Source organism: Penicillium soppii (genome assembly GCF_028829465.1).
Source record: "Penicillium soppii strain IBT 18220 chromosome Unknown utg000005l, whole genome shotgun sequence".
NCBI lineage: Eukaryota > Fungi > Ascomycota > Eurotiomycetes > Eurotiales > Aspergillaceae > Penicillium > Penicillium soppii.
Genome location: NW_026643235.1, coordinates 1715594 through 1735172, shown reverse-complemented (window position 1 = coordinate 1735172; position 19579 = coordinate 1715594). Strand labels below are relative to the sequence as shown.

At 48.8% G+C, this 19579-nt stretch overlaps 7 protein-coding genes across 7 annotated transcripts; 4 read left to right on the top strand and 3 right to left on the bottom strand.

Annotated features, from left to right (window-relative positions):
• Positions 1-107: 107 nt before the first annotated feature.
• Positions 108-723, top strand: N7529_006095 (uncharacterized protein; the record flags this gene model as incomplete). Its single annotated transcript, XM_057241622.1, has 4 exons — positions 108-288; positions 357-497; positions 548-640; positions 695-723. 4 exons carry the CDS (start codon positions 108-110, stop codon positions 721-723), a joined length of 444 nt encoding a protein of 147 aa, XP_057096981.1.
• A 161-nt stretch (positions 724-884) lies between these two features.
• N7529_006094 (uncharacterized protein) lies at positions 885-1394 on the bottom strand (the record flags this gene model as incomplete). Its single annotated transcript, XM_057241621.1, has 1 exon — positions 885-1394. One exon carries the CDS (start codon positions 1392-1394, stop codon positions 885-887), a length of 510 nt encoding a protein of 169 aa, XP_057096980.1.
• A 357-nt stretch (positions 1395-1751) lies between these two features.
• On the bottom strand, positions 1752-4205 carry N7529_006093 (M3 family metallopeptidase; the record flags this gene model as incomplete). The annotated part of the gene is made up of 3 exons (XM_057241620.1): positions 1752-1944; positions 1997-4094; positions 4196-4205. 3 exons carry the CDS (start codon positions 4203-4205, stop codon positions 1752-1754), a joined length of 2301 nt encoding a protein of 766 aa, XP_057096979.1.
• Positions 4206-4971: 766 nt separating this feature from the next.
• On the bottom strand, positions 4972-6392 carry N7529_006092 (stearoyl-CoA 9-desaturase sdeA; the record flags this gene model as incomplete). Its single annotated transcript, XM_057241619.1, has 2 exons — positions 4972-6101; positions 6161-6392. 2 exons carry the CDS (start codon positions 6390-6392, stop codon positions 4972-4974), a joined length of 1362 nt encoding a protein of 453 aa, XP_057096978.1.
• A 1981-nt stretch (positions 6393-8373) lies between these two features.
• Positions 8374-10174, top strand: N7529_006091 (nucleobase:cation symporter-2 family protein; the record flags this gene model as incomplete). Its single annotated transcript, XM_057241618.1, has 2 exons — positions 8374-8465; positions 8524-10174. The coding sequence occupies 2 exons, from the start codon at positions 8374-8376 to the stop codon at positions 10172-10174; spliced, it is 1743 nt and encodes a 580-aa protein (XP_057096977.1).
• A 2274-nt stretch (positions 10175-12448) lies between these two features.
• Positions 12449-13291, top strand: N7529_006090 (kinase-like domain-containing protein; the record flags this gene model as incomplete). The annotated part of the gene is made up of 1 exon (XM_057241617.1): positions 12449-13291. The coding sequence occupies one exon, from the start codon at positions 12449-12451 to the stop codon at positions 13289-13291; it is 843 nt and encodes a 280-aa protein (XP_057096976.1).
• Positions 13292-14447: 1156 nt separating this feature from the next.
• On the top strand, positions 14448-18884 carry N7529_006089 (ankyrin repeat domain-containing protein; the record flags this gene model as incomplete). The annotated part of the gene is made up of 1 exon (XM_057241616.1): positions 14448-18884. The coding sequence occupies one exon, from the start codon at positions 14448-14450 to the stop codon at positions 18882-18884; it is 4437 nt and encodes a 1478-aa protein (XP_057096975.1).
• Positions 18885-19579: the final 695 nt, after the last annotated feature.

The following is a 19579-nucleotide window of genomic DNA, read 5'->3' as shown; positions in this document are numbered from 1 at the left end:
CGTGCGGTCCAACCACACACCCGCACTATGTAACCCGAGCCCCCTTCGGATTCCCCTCACAACAATTTCCCCCCTGGACCAACTCCGCGACCACACTCATCGTCATCATGGCTAACACGAATACACACGATCAGGCCTCTACCAACTACAAGGAAGCGTTCTCGCTCTTCGACCGACGCGGCACCGGCCGTGTCGCCGGTGATCTCCTCGGTGATCTGCTGCGCGCCTGCGGCCAGAACCCCACGCTTGCTGAGATTGCGGACTTGGAGAAGACTGTTGGTGGTGACTGTATGTGTACTCGATTTTCTAAGGAGCTTGGATTTGCTTTGCGCATTTGCTAATTCTTGTTGTTGCAGTCGACTTCGACTCTTTCCTCAAAGTCCTTAACCGCCCAGGTGGTTTCCGTGAGCCCGGCGAGCCGGAGGAATATTGTCGTGGATTTCAGGTCTTCGATAAGGATATGACGGGCTTTATTGGTGTTGGACAGCTGCGATACAGTATGTTTTATTATTCGGTGGAGTGTGAAGGGCACAGCTAATGATGACAGTCCTTACGAATCTCGGAGAGAAGATGTCCGACGATGAAGTCGATGAGTTGCTCAAGGCTGTTGATACCAGCTCTGGCGAGATCAACTACACAGGTATGTCTGATAGAGATGGGTTGGACCATGAAGCCATAACTAACACATGTCCAGATCTCGTTCGCACCATCCTCGCCAACTAATACCCTGATATGATTTACGTTCGACATGGATAAGGGAGATTCGGCGTCACACTTCGTCTTGTATGTTTTTATTATCAAATACTTATTATTTTGGGTATCGCTTTGCATACACGTAGTCCTGGGTCAAGACGTAGAGACCATCTAGAACAGAACGCAGTCCCTCATATCTGCTCCTTCATCCATTCCCTCCACCCTTCATCCCCTGCACTCCCCATCTTCTCCGTCTCAACAACAGCCCCTGGCAGAATATACACAGCCGGTGGCCTCTCATCCCCAGCATCCCCTTTCCCGGAATTCAAAGCCTTACTCTCCCAATGCACCCGGTCCAGATAGTACCCCACGACTACGCGACATCGCCCACACCTGAGCAACAATCGCTTCTCGATCCCGTCTGCGCGGCGGATAAGCGTCGCGCGACGATCGGGGATCGTCGTCGCGAGAAGAAGCGTCATGTGCTGTGATACATGGCGGAGTTTGGGATTAGACCCGTCTTCGAGCTCGGCTTCTAGGTCGCGGTCTGTGTTTTCTAGTGGGAGGATTGTGGCGGCGTCTTTGCTTTCGCCACCGCGGCGGGGGAGCGTGGAAAGCGTGCGCGTTGTTGCTAGCAAAAGGTGGTTGCAGAAACTGCAGTGGTGGGTTTGGATTGGGAGGGTGGCGGGTGTTTCGGCCATTTTGTGGATTTGGAGATTGGGGTACAGTTGGTGCTTATGCGCTGGTTGCTGATTGGTGCTGTGGGGGGTCTTGGTTAGATGGTGGGTGGTATAAGAGGCTGTGGTACTCACTAATGAACAGAGTGCAGTTGTTGTATGTTTCTTTTGAACTATGGTATTGCCTTCCAAAGTTAAGAGTCTCTATGAGTGATTTCAGGAAAAGAGCTGAAGCTAACGATTGCCATATTGCCAAGGCGGTGGGCTTATCGGAGCTACTGTGATTTCGTCTTCATTTCGTTGCTATAAACATTGAAGATACTAAATACATTTACACATATTTAAGTATTCGTACGCATGAGTGCATTGCCACCTAGGCAATCAAGCAAGTCCCAAATCCTTATAGAAGGCATCGGTCTGCGGCTCCCGACCCAAGAAATCCGTCAACGACTTCATCTCTTCCTGACTGCCACCCTTCTCCAGAACCTGGTACCGGTACCGACGACCAGCAGCCTTGTTCATAGGATCGTCCTTGAAGACGGTGTAGAACATATCAGTCGAGTAGACTTGCGAACTGTAGATTTTTCATTAGTACATGCGCAATAGCAACACACGTCCATTCATACCTCAAGTACCCGTAGTATCCAGCGTCGTAACCACCCATCAAATGGCCGAATGTCGCTTGGCCGTGTGCCCATTCACTGCCTTCACCAAGTACTTCAGGGCCGTCCAGCTGGGTGATTTCCTGGCGAAGACGGTTGTATGTGGCTGAAATGGGAAGGGCCTCAATATCGGCGTGACTCTTAGGTTCGTGAACGGTCATGTCGAAGATACCGAAGTGGAGCTGGCGGAGATTGAAGAGGGCGCCGTTGACGTTCTTTGTGCGGATAAGGTTATCGATTATATCGTCGGGAATGTGCTCGGATGGCTTCTCTGTATCCGTCTTGCCGTTGCTGGCCTGAGCCTCTTGCCAGCCAGAGAGGTACTCTGGGGAGAGGGTGGTGTAGTGTTTGCTGAGAGCACGAAGCTGGGAGGCAGTCCAGCACCAGTTCTCGAGCATCTGGCTGGGTGCTTCGACGAAGTCGCGCGCTACACTTGTGCCGTGGAAGCGGGAGTAGATAGTGCGCGAGACGAGGTTGTGGATGCCGTGGCCGAGCTCGTGGAAGAGCGTGACAACCTCGTCGTGCTTGAGCAGACTGGGTTTCTTGAGCTGTGGCTTGGTGAAGTTGCACACCAGAGCGGTGGCAGGGAATCGGCGGTTGCCGTCCTTGTCGATGAAACCGGGTTGGAGGTTGAAGTTGGCGGCGTGACCATATTTGCCTTCGCGGGGGAACAGGTCGAGATACAGGTATCCAACAAATCCGGATCCCTCGCTTTCGTCGTTCCACACGCTGAAAATTTGCACGTCTTCGTGCCAAACGATGTCGTTGCCCTGGCCGGTGGAGGCAATGGATGCGCGGTCTTCACCGGTGACCTCGACGAATTCCAGACCGAAGAGCTCCTCGAAGATCTTCAGCATGCCGTTAATGGTGTTCTGCAGAGGGAACCACTCGGCAATCAGCTGCTGGTCGAAAGAATAATCCTTCTCGAGCATGAGACGGTCGTAGAACCGATGGTCCCACAAGTAGTAGCGACCATCAGCCTTGGGATCCATGGCGTTCTTCATCTCCAGCAGCTTCTGCACCTCCTTCTTACCGCCGGCGGTCAATCGAGTGCGCAGATCACCGAGGAAATTATCAACAGTCTCCGGTGTCTTGGCCATCTTGTCCTCGATACGGTACGTAGCGTGGTTGGGGTATTTGAGTAAACGGGCCGCCTCATCACGCAGGATAATTGTTTCGCGGAAGAGCGGCACGTTCTGGTTACACTTGTTCTCGTTGGCGATCATAACCTGCTTGCGGGTCTCAGGATCACTGGCGTACTTCATAGCGGGGAAGAGATCGGGGTACTTGAACGACAGCCGGAGCTTGCCTTCGTTTTCGCCCTCGCCCTTCTGCAGACCCTCGAGCACATCATTCGGCACACCGGCCAGCTGCTCAGGCGAGAACCAAATGCCGCCATTCTCCTCGTTCAAGTTCTTCTGGAACTCAATGCTCAGCTGGCTCAATCGCTTCTTGATCTCCTTAAAACGATCCCGCTGAGGTCCAGCAGGGATACCGAGTCCATAGCGGACGAATTCTTTGTGTTCCTTCTCTAGCAGACGGCGAGATTCTGGGTCAAGAGCCTCGTCACGATGCAGCACAGCATCAAACAGGTTGAAGACGTCTTCACGCATAGCGGCCTCGATGAAGAACTCATCCATCAGCTCCTCGGCCTTGGAGGAGGCATCCCGGAGCTTGGAGTCTGTTGAGACAGCTTGGTAGAAGCCCAAAATGCTGGACTCCAAACTCCTCACGTTGTCATCGTGAGCGATGGCAAGGACGACGTTGGCGAAGGTTGCGGCCTCAGGCTTGATCTCAGCCACAATCTTGTCTTGGATGGTGCGGGTGGTCTTGATCAGGCGCTCGGCATCGGCAACTACGGATTCTGGAGTTGCTGTGAAGATCGGAGGGGCCTGAGGGGGCTTGCGGAAGTGGGCAGGGGCCATGCTGGAGGTTGTGAGGTATCGTGCTGGTGTGGTTCGGAGGTGGCCAAGCACGGATGTGAGGCGGAGACGGAGGAGGGGCGCCACGATGATGGCTAGGAGGGCAATTAAGAGGGGAAGGAGAGTTCGAGCGGTGAATGCTATGATGGCGGTGGAGGAGTATCAGGTGATGCACCTGCATTGCAGATTAATCGGGTTATATCTACATGTCTTGGCGTTGGCGACATATCTATTTACGTACAACTGTCCATATGTAGTTATCTGGTTTCAAGTGTTCTAATTGTTCTTCTATTTTAATAACAATCTGGTGTTCTAGATTCGACAGAATATCCTTTTATCTTACCCTTTCTGTTTCAAGTAGAATTGGGTTGTAAACAAAGTGCTATAAGTACCCCCCGTGTTATCTATATACATAGGCGTCAAAAAGTCTTTACCCACTACCCCACTTCACAAATCACCTCGTCAACTATCCTATTACTCTTTCTTCTTCTAATATCTCCCAATAGCTTTATTAAATAAAGCCCATAGGCCTGCCCGCAAGATCAATAGTGGGTTATCGCTAGACCAGAGGTCTAGTATGATCTATGCATATTTTAATGGGTACACCTACTCAAACTAAATTAGCATATGATTTCGACTGTAGTATGCCCAGTAATCTTCAACCAGTTGCAGGGATTAACCTTCGAAGCTACCCTAGTATGCAATAGACATAAAGTACAAGAGTTTCCATATTAAATTAACATGTGCACTAAGTACCTACAACCTTGGAGCCTAAGTAAACAGTGACATGTGATAGCCAAACCCCCCCACAAAGTTTTCTTCTTTTCTACAATTATTTTCTACATTTCTACAAAATTTACTGTTCACACCTTCAAATCCAAGCAAGCATATGATAAAAGTTCGTTTCTAATTCATGACAGATTATCTAGTGCGCAACAAGGCCGCTTTTGAACAGAAAAAAGAAGAAAATAGAGACGCCAGCACCAAACCCACTAATGCAACAATAATTGGTTTCACTCAAGCTGCATCCGCAGTAGGAATGGGCTCAGGGATCTTAGTCACCTGCATGCCTGCCCGAATAATCCGCTGACCAGTCTCATCACGAACATACTCGGAGTTCTCCTTCTGAGCACGCTTCCAGATTTCAACTTCACCTCCACCACGAATGACACCAACACGCATCGTGGACAGCAAGTTGTGTGCACCGTTGGAGTGGTAATAGACACCACCATTGAACATGGCAGTGGCATCCTTGCCGAGTCCAGACTTGATCATGGCCTTGCCACCAGGGTGGTCCTTGATGAAATCTGTGACATCGTGGACAACACCAGCGATGGAAATGAGACCGCGACCATTCTTGGTCTGCTCGACGTAGTCGTCCCATTCCATGACGGGGAGCTGGTCGAGAGGAGTACCCCAGTCAAGCTTGGCGCGCTTCTGATCGATCTTCTTCTGGAGCTGTTGGACGCGACCCTTCTCGATCTCGTTGGAGCGGAACTGCTTCAGGTCGAAGGCGAGGCCAAGCTGCTTGCAAGTCCAGATGGTCCACTTGGTGGGGTCGTACTGGTGCCATTCGATGGCGTTGCGGTAGTCGGAGGGGAACTCGTGGTGGAAGTTGTGGTAGCCTTCACCGAGGGTGACCAAGGCGGTGATGACGTGATCACGAGGAGAGTTGCGGTCATCGAAAGGCTGGTCTCCGAGCCAGTGGGCGAGGGAGTTCACGCAGAAAGTGGCCTGCTGGACGAAGAAGATACGGAGGATACCGGCGTACACGAAGCCGCCGTACCAATCACCCCAGCCAAGACCGGCAACCATCATGGGCATGATAAGGCCCATGAAGATGACGACCTTGAGGTAGTTGCGGTGCTGCCAGACAACAACAGGGTCTTCGTTCAGGTCGCTAATGTCGGTGCGGCCAATTCGCTTGGGATTTTGCTTCATGATCATCCATCCGAGGTGAGAGTACAGCAGGCCCTTGCGAACAGAGTAAGGGTCCTTGTCAGTGTCGGTGTAACGGTGGTGAGCACGGTGGTCCCGAGCCCACCAGCGGATGGAGCCTTCGACGGCACCGCCACCAACAGCAGCGAGCCAGATGCGGAGGGGAAGAGTGGCGGAGTAGGAGCAGTGAGCCCAGAGACGATGGTAGCCTGCAAAGTGAGTCAGTTGATGTTCAAATTTATTTTTGTTTTGCCATGTTATCACTTACCAGCTGTGATTCCCAGACCAGTGAAGAAATAGTAGATGACAGCCCAGATGGCCGTCTTCAACTGCAGGGGCACCCAGAAAGCCTGGATACACCCGGACAGAGGAACACCGAGAATGAGAACGACATTCAGCCAGTTGATATGCTTGTACCAGTTCTGGCGAGTCATCTGAGTATCAGCGATGTGCACCTTCTTGGTGTCAGTCGCCCGTGGGCGAGCATCCTTCGACGACATTGTGGGTGGTGTGTGAAAAAGATAAGAATGGAGGGCCCAAGGGCTTTTTTATACTTGGGGCCCACTTGAACGAACGTTGGGGGAGATGGCGCCAGTGATCACCAGGATATGGGGTAAACTGGGATTAGAGACGAATCAGAAAAGTGCAAAGATGGACCGTCACAAGATCCCGAGGCAAAGGCGCATCTACAACGTATCGTAGAAGAGCAGAAAGTGTTGATTATAAGCTTGCCCTGATAGACATTTTCTTCTACTCTTCTCGGGAGTGGCGTGGCCCAGCGCTTTCTGGCGAATGTTGGGTCCGGCGAGCCCCAACGCTTTGGTGCCTCAGGCTCTAAGAGCCAATCAGATGTCGATGGCAAATCCCGTCAGCATTTTTTCTGCTTATGTAACCTTGTAGACTGGTCGGATTAGTACCCGGCCACCCGTGGGCTTTACAGGGCTGGACCTCGGAAAATCTAGGGATATCCCTGACTTCTGATCCAATCATTTGTTTGAATCTGGAGTGATCCTGATTGGAGGGCAGAGGTTGGCTGTACCTTACATTCACCGCTTTCCCACTGGCCAATCTCGGCTGCCAAATCCGTGTTCTCGGTGTTTCCTGAATGGACGATCTTTAGTGAAGTCATTGCATGGTCTACTGTACTCCGCACAACGTTCTACATTGTACGTACAATGTTGTTCCACCTAATCGAATGCGATCGAATGCGATCGAATGCCTGCTCATCATCATCGAATCAATTAGTATTGGTGTCCTTGCTTCAGAAATTGCACTCCGACCGAGGCACATTTGTGAATCAACCCGATCCGTCGAGCTTTGGCAGATCTAGCACGTTATGATTCAACAGTGCGTCAGTCTAAAGAAAGAGAAAAAGGAACAGAAATAAGAGTCGATGTCGATATCGATCGGGCAATCCGAGGATCTAGGGATGTCACAAGCCAGGTGAATCACAGCCTCACGGTGAACATCACATGGTGTGAGTTGAGAGTGAGAGTTGAGAAAGGAACAAGTTGAAAGAGTCGAATGAATCGAAAAAGGAAGACACAAAGCGCAAACAAAAGCCGCATAATCTCAAAAGTTAGGCATAATGCCCGAGGATCGACCTTCTATTCTGGAACGGCGGCCATGCCCCTCTAGTCTAATTTTGTACAGTATGGACACCTTTACTATATTGACGATCGCCAGGAACGAAGATATAATGACATCTCAAATCACTGCCGTCGCCACTGCAATCAGCGAGATAACCGCAGCATCCGATCTACTCCTGAGCTGAAGATGGAATATCGAATATCCCTCATCGTGATAAGAACTTGACATCGTGAACATACATTGTCCATCGGAGTCTTCCACCTCTCCACGGCACCCTCCGACTGTCAGATCTGAGATAAACCCCAGACAGATAGCCGAGTCAGAACCTATTCGTGTGGAGGTTCAGCCACCATCCAAAGTTGGACCAAGCACATGCCAGTACTCCAGGTCCACTCGGTATACCAATTGCTGTTGAGCTGTGGCTCCGCTAATGGTGCAATGTTGTATGAAATGCATTGCGTAGAGTGTGTTTAGTAAAGAAGCACAAGTAGTAGCGTGTAAACAATCACCCATTCTATGGGGTCAATGGATTTCCTTATCAAACTCCACTTTGATAGATGTCTCGGCATTTTCTGATTGGTTGAACAAAACACGAGATAAGGCGGCCCCTAAACCATGTTTAGTCTAGTACCATGGTGAGTTATGCGATACTCTTGCTAATGCGACATGCTCACCAGTAGAAACTTGGCCCCCGATAGTTAATCAATTAATTATCATGTTAATTTATCGCGTGGGAATTCCACGCGTGGATTCTCCGCAGTCTCCGCTAATTTAGAGTTCGCAATATTCGACCTCAATACAATTTTTTCTCTTTTCAATATATAAGTCTCTGTGTACCACTCCATCTAGTCCAGACATCACTGTATACAATCCAATTGCCCGCTGTACACCATGGACGGCCCAGACCAGATCGGTCCCGATCACACACCCAAGCGCACACTATCTACCAAAGTGCGCAGCATAGTCAAAACATTCACAACTCGGTACATTTCCCCAGATCCAAACCGAACCCATAACCAATGTACCAACTAACAAACGCAGCGAGGGCCTCCTAGGAGACTATGACTACGGATACCTCTTCATCCCACGCCTCCCATTCACCAGACGAGCCCGCAAAACCGCTCCATTCTTCGGCCTTGAAGACCGCGTCCCAGTTGTCCTAGCCCTAATCCTCGGCCTACAACATGCCCTCGCCATGTTGGCAGGCGTCATCTCGCCACCAATCCTACTCGGCGGGTCCGCAGGTGCCAACTTCGGCGATGAGGTCTACCAATACCTCGTCTCAACATCACTAATCGTCTCCGGCCTGCTGAGCGCCGTCCAAATGTTCCGCTTCCACATCAAAGGCACAAAGTACTACATCGGCACCGGCCTGCTGTCTGTGGTTGGAACATCATTTTCTACTATCACCGTGGCCCAGGGTGCGTTCACGCAGATGTACAAGTCCGGGTACTGTCCTTCGCTGGAGGACGGGACGAAACTGGCTTGTCCGAAAGGGTACGGTGCGCTGCTAGGGACGTCATGTTTGTGCGCGCTGCTTGAGATCGGAATGAGTTTCATGAGCTCGCGCATTCTGGCGCGCGTGTTCCCACCACTTGTTACCGGGCCTACGGTTATGCTGATCGGTGCTTCGCTTGTTAAGTCCGCGATGCAGGATTGGGCTGGTGGCTCCGGGTGCGGGACTGATCCTTCGGCTAGGACAATGTGTCCTAGTGCTGACGCGCCGCATGCTTTGCCGTGGGGGAGTGCTGAGTTCATTGGGCTTGGATTCTTGGTGTTTGTCACTATTATTGTTTGTGAGCGGTGGGGGCCTCCGATTCTGAAGAGTTGTTCTGTTATCGTTGGACTCCTGGTTGGCTCGATTGTTGCGGCTGCCTGCAATTACTTTGAAAATTCGGGTATTGCGGCGGCACCAGTTGCATCTTTCCCTTGGGTCCATACTTTCCCTTTGTCTGTGTACCCACCTCTTATTCTGCCTCTTCTTGCGCTGTACATCGTTATCATGATGGAGTCTATTGGTGATATCACGGCTACTTGTGATGTCTCCCGGCTGCAGGTCGAGGGTGCAACCTTTGATTCCAGAATCCAGGGTGGTGTTCTCGGTAACGGCCTGACCTGTCTGCTGGCTGGGCTGATGACCATCAGCCCGATGTCTGTGTTTGCGCAGAACAACGGTGTTATTGCTTTAACGAAATGCGCGAATCGCACCGCCGGCTACTGCTGCTGCTTCTTCCTCGTTATTATGGGAATCTTCTCCAAATTTGCCGCTGCTCTCGTTGCTATCCCGAGCTCTGTTCTTGGTGGCATGACGGCTTTCCTGTTCAGCTCCGTGGCTGTCAGTGGTCTGCGCATTATCGGGGCTGTTCCGTTTACCCGTCGCAATCGCTTCATTCTCACGGCTAGTTTCTCCATTGGCATGGGTGTTACTCTTGTTCCTGAGTGGTTTGGGTACGTTTTCACCTACTCGGGTGATAATCATGCCTTGGAGGGTTTGATCAATGCCGTCAATCTGGTTATGGAGAATGGATTTGCCATTTGTGCGCTTCTTGGCATCTTCTTGAACCTCTTTATTCCCGATGAACCGGATGATGCGCCCGCTCTCTTTGAGGGGGAGGGTTCAGAGGATGACCGTGCTCAAGTTCAGGTTCAGGTTGATGCTCAGCAGTCTGGGAAGATGGAGGCTTCGAGCTGAGATATACTTTGTTGATTTATGTACATGATATTCAATTAGCGTTCAATGTTACGATTCCCAAGTTGGTCATTTCTATGATGAAAGTTCACCGAGTATGTCCTTATATCCCTTATACCCCAAATTTCTAGGCTGCGATGCACGTAGTACACCCATAGGTAAACACACAAGTACATATGAATCATACCCCCAAAAGGCTAACCTGAACAATCATTGCAGTTACACAAAGTCTCAAGAGTTGCTACCTACGTACAACATATAACTAATTAGTGTTGAAAATTGCCATGCAATCATGCGATTCCGGGAATTATGCACTAACTTCTGTGCCACCTTCCTGTGCCACCTTCCTCGATCATTATCAATTTTCCGAGCGGAGTCATTTGCCCAATTTAAGTCTCATGCATAAGAATTTATCTACGCTTTAACGCTCGTGGCGTCCAACTATAGAGGCAAATCCATGCCCTTCGCTCGATGCCCGATTTTCGTCAACTATCCCTGGAAATCCCAATTCAGTCGGAAGAGTATTTCTATCAACTGAATTGCGGTGAATACATTCGGAATTTATGCGATTCTCCTAGCATCATGTATTGTGAAGAAGGATGGTCCGAGATACACTACGTAGTACTCATCTAGCTCTGCTAAGTAGGATGCGCCTTTTCAACTCAGCGCGTAAACAGGTGATAAATTATCTCAACCCTAGGCACTAAAAAGGAGGGCATTAATATGTCCTTAGTTCTAGGTCTACATAGCAGACAGTTTGATTGAACTTCTCTCGTACATACATCAAGTTTGTATTCCTAGACATGGTTCTCCCTTTTACATGCTTATCACTATTGCCTGCCTTTACTACGTAACTAGTAATTCAACAGTTATATTGTTAGGCAGTTGTACTAGCGGTCAAGGCCATATGCGCTTTGATCCACATAATCCACCTTTAACTAAGGGATCGACCAATCATGTCATATAAGGCTCGCGGTAAACAGGCCACATCAATTGGACGCAAAAAGATAGATGCATACAGCGTATGAGTACTGAGTCGGTTTTAGAAACATGGCTGATCAACATGTTCTCGGCGGCTATATCCAGTTGACCTTACTATAAATTCCAGTCAATTTTACCATAATTCTATCATATCATATCCAAATCGAAGGAAGATAATCACTGGCAAACATGTCAACGTTGGTGTCAACGTTGGTAATAGACATTCCTGCTTCTCAGAATTTCTCTCAAAGTTTTCGCGATGTAACGACGGAACCGAGCACTCCAGTGCCCGTACGAGATGACGAAAACCGAATTGCAATGCTTATACCCTTGAATCGGGCTGCGAGATTGACCATAGACGCAACTGCTAGATCGGAATCTGAATATCACCAACACTTTATAGGTGAAACGATTTTCTATGATAACGTTACGAAATACTTCAATCTATCCTTGTCTCAATTGCCTGGATTTCCTAATCTTGGATGGAGAATTGGCAGAGGTTGCGCGTCACTCAAAAATCGTGGGGTGGATTTTCTTCTATGTACTGAAGATGAGAAAGATGAAGACAACTCCGAGGATTGCGTCGCCGATATCCATGCTCGTTTCAACTGGATTAAAGGAGCGTGTGGTTTTTTTCTAATTGTTGACAACGGCAAAAGAAACAAAGTAATTATGAATGGTGAGATAGTCAGGGCAGACCAACGCACAATTCCATTCAAAAATACCATCATGATTGGGGAATGTATTTTCACATTACAATACGAAAGCCGAACTCGGGAGGAGAACGATAAGTTTGAGATTGGACTTAAACAATTCTTGCGTCAAATTCACGAGGATAATAATCCTTTGATATTGCCGACCCCAAATGAGAGTGATTCTCGAGTTGGGGAGTGGATTTTCCACCACCCAATTGCGAAAGGGGCATTCGGTACAGTCTATATGGCAACAAACTCCCGGACAGGACTACCAGCGGCAGCAAAGCAGATTTTCAGGTCGGGAAGAAACTCACATAATGTGGATCGCGAAATAAGTATGGTTAGACGCATTTCGAAATTGGTTCATGTGAGTTACTTACTCTTTTGATGCCACCTAAATATGGACATATGTAGTGGCTACTTGGGGGTCATATAAATAACGATGAGAAATCAGAAACGACTTGCAACTGCTTTGGAAATCCACCAACTGCGAACTCAAACCAAAGCCGAAATGGTAAATTGGACAAACTCTCTTTCACTAAACTGCACTTCATCTAATACTATCTAGAGAAGGATCAGAAAATGTCTTGACGAGAACTGGATGCCTACCACAGAGAGCATTACCGACGAATATGTTATTATATCTCCATTGTTGAACACAACATTCGGGTCATTGAATGAGTCGAATGTATCGGCCGAGGGCAAGGCAATATTTTTCGTTCAGCTCTTGGAAGCTGTTGCATTTCTTCACGAGAATGGATTCTGCCATCGGGACATCAAGCCAGAAAACATACTCGTGAGAAGTTACGAGCCACCTGAGGCAATGCTCACCGATTTTGGATGCGCCTCCGACAAAGAAACGATAATGTACGATTGGCCAGGAACTGTACCTTACCTTGCACCCGAGCAAGCCGAAGGCAAAACTCACGGCCGTGCCGTTGATTATTGGAGTTGTGGTCTAGTTGGCGTGGAGCTGAGTCTAGGTGGACGAATCAAATCGAGGCTCATGCCTGGTCCCAACTTGATGGCTGTTCACGAACATCTCCGAAAGGAAAACACACCTTTAGCTAAATGTTCACGGGCTATGTTGGAAGAAGATCCGGAAACTCGTATGACGGCTGCCCAGAGTTTGAACTTCTTTTCTAGCTTGAAGGAAACTGGCCTATCTCTTTCCTCTCCGACAATGGCTTACCAACTAAGCTTCGCGGGAGAAACCAACCAACGCTTATTGCAAAATCAAAAGCCAAAGAGTCGGTTAGCATCTGACTTTGCGACACACCGCGAGATCCAAGAGCCGTATAATGCACCCTCGGCTTCAACTCGCTCAAAAGCGAGGAAATGGGCGAATCTCCCGAGTCTCAACGCCGAAATAAACTCAAGCGAAAGACCGAACAAACAGTTAAAAAAGGGAAACTGGCTCGGAAAAATGGCCCCCAATGGCTGATAAACGAGGAAATAAGCAAATTATCGAGGCCTCCAACTCAAAGTGAGCCCAAACGAAAGATCAAGAGAAGACCAAAGATAAAAAAGATACGACGTCGCCGGCGTGTGAAGCTGGGAGTTACCGTTTGCCAAATACCAAATCGCGCATCAAAAGGGACTCCGTGAGGTCACCATATATCTCCTCGGGGCGCATGAAATCTCGGCGACTTCGAAGCCAAGAAAACGAACCAATTGTCATGGATTGTTTTGCAGCTCTAGCAGTGTAACTATCGGACTTTGTACTAGATGCACTCATCGGATAGGCCCCGTGGATCTTTGCAACATATCCTCAGATGCATGTCTTCTATTCAAACCATCTTTCCGTCTTTGGGGGGAGAGATTTTCCTTAGTCACATTCGTCCTGATCATATTCGTCCTGTTCATACGAGATATCTGGGTCGGTTCGGGCCGGCAGTCGAGGCCGACAATCATTACCAACTAAACAGATTTTGCCTATGTGTCGAATACTAAGTTGATCACATGGTTGAGACAAGGTATTATACCCAGAAAATCATGGGACAACTGCTACCAGGCATATTATACAAAAGTGCATAATACAGTTAGTCATCGATGCCCGCACAGATTGTTGAAATAGCGGGTTTTGTCATTTTAAATTGGGGAATCATATACCTGCCATTCATGCCATACGTTGTCATACGGTCAAATTTCTGTCACTATGCTCTCTTGAGTACGATTAATATCAGTTGTGGTAATGGACCTTGGATATATGACAGTTCTATCATCTCAAAAATTAGTCTACATGTAGAAACTCGAACAGCGCGTTCAAGTTCGTATCTCATATCCATTTTTGCGATCGGGCCTTCTGAGCTGGTGGATAAGAAAACAGACTAGGCGCTCCATGCAATTAGCATGTGTCAAAGCATGAATACGCACAAATACACCGTACACAAGCCTAGCAAAGGAGGTGTGCACCTTTTTGGCCTAGCGGTCACGAAACAGGCGTTTTTTCTATGCGCCAGCATGCACTCATATCTTGGCATCAGGGCAACCTTTCAGCCCCATGGCTGTGCAAAACACATCTAAAGTAACCCTGATGGTGCAAAGTCGGATTTGGCTGGTGCAACTCTGCCCCCGATTCCAACAGGCACTGGCAGACAATGCTCACATATACTTTATTCACGATCTTGGTCGCCGTGCCAGTGGTCCACGCAGGGGGCTGGGATGACTTTTCGAACAATCTCGCGACCGACCTCGCGCCATTTCTATCCCTCTTTGGTGAACAAATCACGAAGCAGTACCTAAGTGAGAGCGTCAATGCAATTGATTACTTCATTTTTGCCATGGCCCCGATGGGCATCTTGACAGGGGTCGTCTCTGCAATTCGAGTGTGTGGAACCCCGTCACTGCGCGCCTTCATCGGCAGAGCTCAAGAAGGAGCGGGAAACGCGGAGGCAGAGCTGTGTACCTCGACAAGCCGCGATGTATGTGAGCTCTATAATAGTGGTGGTATCGCGCGCGTCTTTGGTCGTCCAAAAATTCTCGAGGTTGTCCACGACCCAGATCATGATTTCAGCAATCCGCAAGACGACACAGCCGGTATATACACGTTTCAGCAATACCTTGAACAAGATAAAGGCCAGGCTCTATGGCGAAAAGAAACACCTACGAACAGCATCGCACTATGGAAAAACAAAGTCATGGCGCTGTGGAGAACGAATACAGCAGTCGAGGACACTGAGTCAGCTCCTAGACCGCCCGGGCCCGATGTATCGCATATACCCTTTACGACATTTGCTCCGAATCTCTCTCTCAACATTGGGATCAAGAAACAGTCGAAGCATGTCTTCTACGCAATCGCTCTTCTTGGCCTATGTCTGCAAGTCGGCGTCTTGGTTTTTGCCGGCTTTGCGACGTATTACCTGAAATGGGGTAACGATGACAAGCCCCCAGAGTCTTATGCATGTCCGCTTGTGATCATCGGGACTGTTCTGGTCTGTGGCGGAATGTTTCATTGCGCATTTCTAATTGGTCAGAGCACCGAGGAGGATGTCTGGCGCCGGCAAGAAATTGTCACTGACAAATCATCTATGTATTGGATACAGCCCGGTGGTCAAATTATCGGCGATCAAACCTTTGATGCCTTCTCACACACGGACTATGACAAGAAGCTCAAGAAATACATGACTTCCAAGAAAAAGAACGTATCCCAGGAATCGAAGCTTGGCATTTGGGTAGCCATTGGGACTACGATCTCTGGCTTTGTCTTACAATTTACTGGCCTGAGAGGTATACATTCAGCGGTCTCCGTCGCTCAGTTGGGAGTCATTCTGGTTATGAGCATAGCTCGAGCTATGCTCCGTATGCAGCGACTGGAGCCAAAGGATAATTGCTTCGCCACATTTCCGGACGAGGTCGTTGGCCACGAACTCGACTGGCTCGCCTTGCGCATTGGCCGTGATGTTTTTGGAGAAGACGTCGTCAACCCGGATCTAGCGTCATTAGGATCATCGTCTTCCACTTCGTCATCCAAAGAGCCATCGTCTACTCTGTTAAGCCTCGGTGATCAAGATCAGCACTTCTGGAGACTCTGTGGTGCATCTGGGACGAAGTCTGGGACCAAAAGAATGAGTATCGAGCACCCGTCTCCTAGCAATCGTTGGAATGCTGCTGCTATATTACTAGCATATCGAACCCGACTTGCGTCGCTCACGGATTCATCTGCGTCTTCTACCGCTCCCGCCATGGAATTCAAGAGTGAAATGGTGGAGGTCCGAAATGAGAGTCGACAGATAGCTGCGCTGATTGAGGCTACCATCAAAACAATTCTCTCAAAGGCGGCTAAGATTAAGAATGAGTGGGAGACAGCCTCATCTATGTTCTGGGGCATCGATTGTGCTCTTGGCAAACAAACCAACCAACCTTCGACACCCAAGGAGCACACAATCTATCTGGAATTCATCCAAGATCCCTCCGCTCCAGGAAGTCCCTGGGTACTTAAAAACAAACGAGAGCTAGAAGGTATCCTCGGTCTATGGGTCTGGTCGTTGAAGTCTGATCCGAGGATAGAGACAGTGGACCAATGGACTAATTTCAGAAGATCTGTGGCGAGTGATATTAGGGCACGACGTATCATTCCAACCGATCAGGTCATGAAATCGGACTTAGAGATATGGCTTGGCGACGACATGAAAGCCATCACGAAATCCGCTCTACACTCTCAGTCCACTGGCCTGCACGACGCGAGTACTGTATGGACAATGTCGACAGATCCGGGGGTAACGAATTTGTATCCAATCATCCAGCTTGCACCAGATGTCAAGGTACCGGGTGCAAAGCTTCTTCCACCACTTCGGTTCTTTGGTTGGAAAACTGCGAATTTGTCGCAGAGTCAAGACTTCAAGGGATTCAACCTTTGGTCCGCCCCAATGACTGGTTCGCTTGTGACATCCTGTGCCCAGGAAGTTTTTGCATCATTTCTCGCAGGCATTCTTGACATTGTGGACAATTTTGGGCCTGTTCATGTTGAGGAAAATGAATCGATTACGCTTGAGAACAGCCTGGTGTCTGAGATTGTTACACTTTTCACGGAGATGCGATTGGGCTCAAAGCTGGAAGCTTTACTTTGTGTGGTGCCGTTAGTGTTACCTCGACTCGAGATGCCCTCTGCAGCGAGTGCCTTGGCAGCAGCAAAGAGAAGCCCAGATCAGCATCGAGAACGCAAGAATTGGAAGAAGGCAGAAAAGGTGCTCCAATGGGCATGGAATATCTGCAGGCAACACCAGCATTCTTGTACAAACGTGATTGATGAAAACGAAGATCACGGACCGAGCTCGGAAGAGACACTCGCTAAGCAAGCGACAATTGCTCTATGCGAGCTATACCGGTGGGCCTTGATAGAAGAGGCCTCGAGGGAATTTGGTAAGAACGGAATCTCCAGGCTCGAGGAGCGGAAATGTGACCAATCGGTATCCGCGCGCGAAGTTATTGATCGCTACTTCCTTGTTGCGAATGAGATTGCACAACATCAGGCTAGCGATGCTGACCTCGCCAACATGAAACCGAACTGCTTGAAATCTGCACTGCTGTTTGTCACCCATCCAGCATCCGAGACAGAAAGAGAACAAAAAGGAAAAGCCCTTTGTTCAGCGGCGGAATATGGATGGGTGGAGGTGGCACTTGCGTTGCTCGAATTAGGTGGCGAACCGGACTTTCGAGACACAAATGGCAGAACACCCTTGTCACACGCGGCAGAATGTGGAAATATCACCATTGTCGGAGACTTGATGAAATGGGGAAGTTTTCCAAACTCGGAGGATCATCATCAAAGGACACCATTGTCATATGCCTCAGGAGCAGGTTGTTATGAAGTAGTTAAGCTGTTGCTCAGAGATGCTCGTGTTCCCCCAGACCAAAGAGATGCTCAGCAACGAACGCCGTTATCATGTGCGGCAGAGAACGGCCATGAACCTGTTGTTAAATGGCTTCTTGAAACCGGTAAAGTCGAGCCAGACATGAAGGATATAAATGGACAGACACCGCTATCATGGGCGGTACAGAACGGCCATGACGCCATTGTCAAAGGGCTTCTCGAGTCTGGTCAGGTCAATGTAGACACGAGTTTACTATGGAAGGGGGCACAGAAAGGCAATGACGCTGTTGTCAAATGGCTTCTCGAGATTGGCAAAGTCGAACCAGACATAAAGGATACGAGTGGACGAACAGCGCTATCATATGCGGCAGAGAACGGCTATGACACCGTTGTCAAACGGCTTCTCGAGACCGGCAAAGTCGAGCCAGACACAAAGCATATACATGGACGGAAACTACTATCATATGCAGCAGAGAACGTCTATGACGCCGTTGTCAAACGGCTTCTCGACTCTGGTCAGGTTAACGTAGACACGAGTTCACTATGGAAAGCGGCACAGAAAGGCAATGTCGCTGTTGTTAAATGGCTTCTCGAGACCGGCAAAGTCGAACCAGACATAGAGAGTACTTATGGACGGACAGCGTTATCACATACGGCACACAAAGGCCATGACGCCGTTGTCAAATGGCTTCTCGAAACCGGCAAAGTCGAGCTAGACATAGAGAATACTTATGGACGGACACCGCTATCATATGCGGCAGCGACCGGCTATGACGCCGTTGTTAAACGGCTTCTCGAGACCGGTAAAGTCGAGCCAGACATAAAGGATACGTTTAGACGGACACCGCTATCATATGCGGCAGCGAACGGCCATAACGCCGTTGTTAAACGGCTTCTCGAGACCGGTAAAGTTAAGCCAGACATGATGGATACAAGTGGACGGACACCGCTATCATATGCGGCAGCGAACGGCCATGACGCCGTTGTTAAACGGCTTCTCAAGACTGGCAAAGTCGAGCCAGACAGAGAGGATATGCATAGACGGACAGCGCTCTCATATGCGGCAGAGAGCGGCCATGACACCGTTGTCAAATGGCTTCTCGAGACCGGCAAAGTCGAGCGAGACACAAAGGATACGAGAGGATGGACACCGCTATCATGGGCGACAGAGAACGGCCATGACACCGTTGTCAAACGGCTTCTCGAAACTGGTCAGGTCAAATAGACGCGGGGCTCTACGGTGTTTGTACGATGTTCTTTGAGTTTCACAAGGTTCTAAATTCAATATAGCCTATTCCGTTGTGTTTTGCCATCTTGGCTAGAACTAGAAGGCTCTAAGAATAGTAATCATAAGTCAAGACGGAGTAAAAAGAGAAGAAAGAAGAAAAGAATACGGACCACAAGGACTTCATGGAGAGGCCATCGACAAGCCTTTATGTATATACATTCAGTTGACCCTTAGCTTCTATTGATAAGGAAAGTTCTAGCTACCATGGCCTCTCTATACAGTAAAGATACCTGGACTTAGGTATCCTTGTGAGTAAAATATTGTATAGACCATCTTGCAGGAATATTAATATTCCGTGTCTATCTCTAGTATGTATAGTATCCCTTGGCATTAGGGTTTGAGAAACAATCGAAAAGTGTTAGGTGGTGACACCAGTTTCAGGAAGTACTGTATTCGTCCTGTTCATATTCGTCCTGTTCAATTGCTAGTTCAACTTAATATATCTCCAATTGAATAATATTAGCACTGGATATTGGACCAAACAAGCTTACATGCCCCATTTACACCGACTTATACCCATTTTCATGCCTTTGCTCTATTTATTCGCACCGTCATTACTATCGCGGATCGATCTTCTAGATAACACGCGCAGGAGCAAAAGAAGAAACTACGTTGGGTGAGTTTGAGAAAGA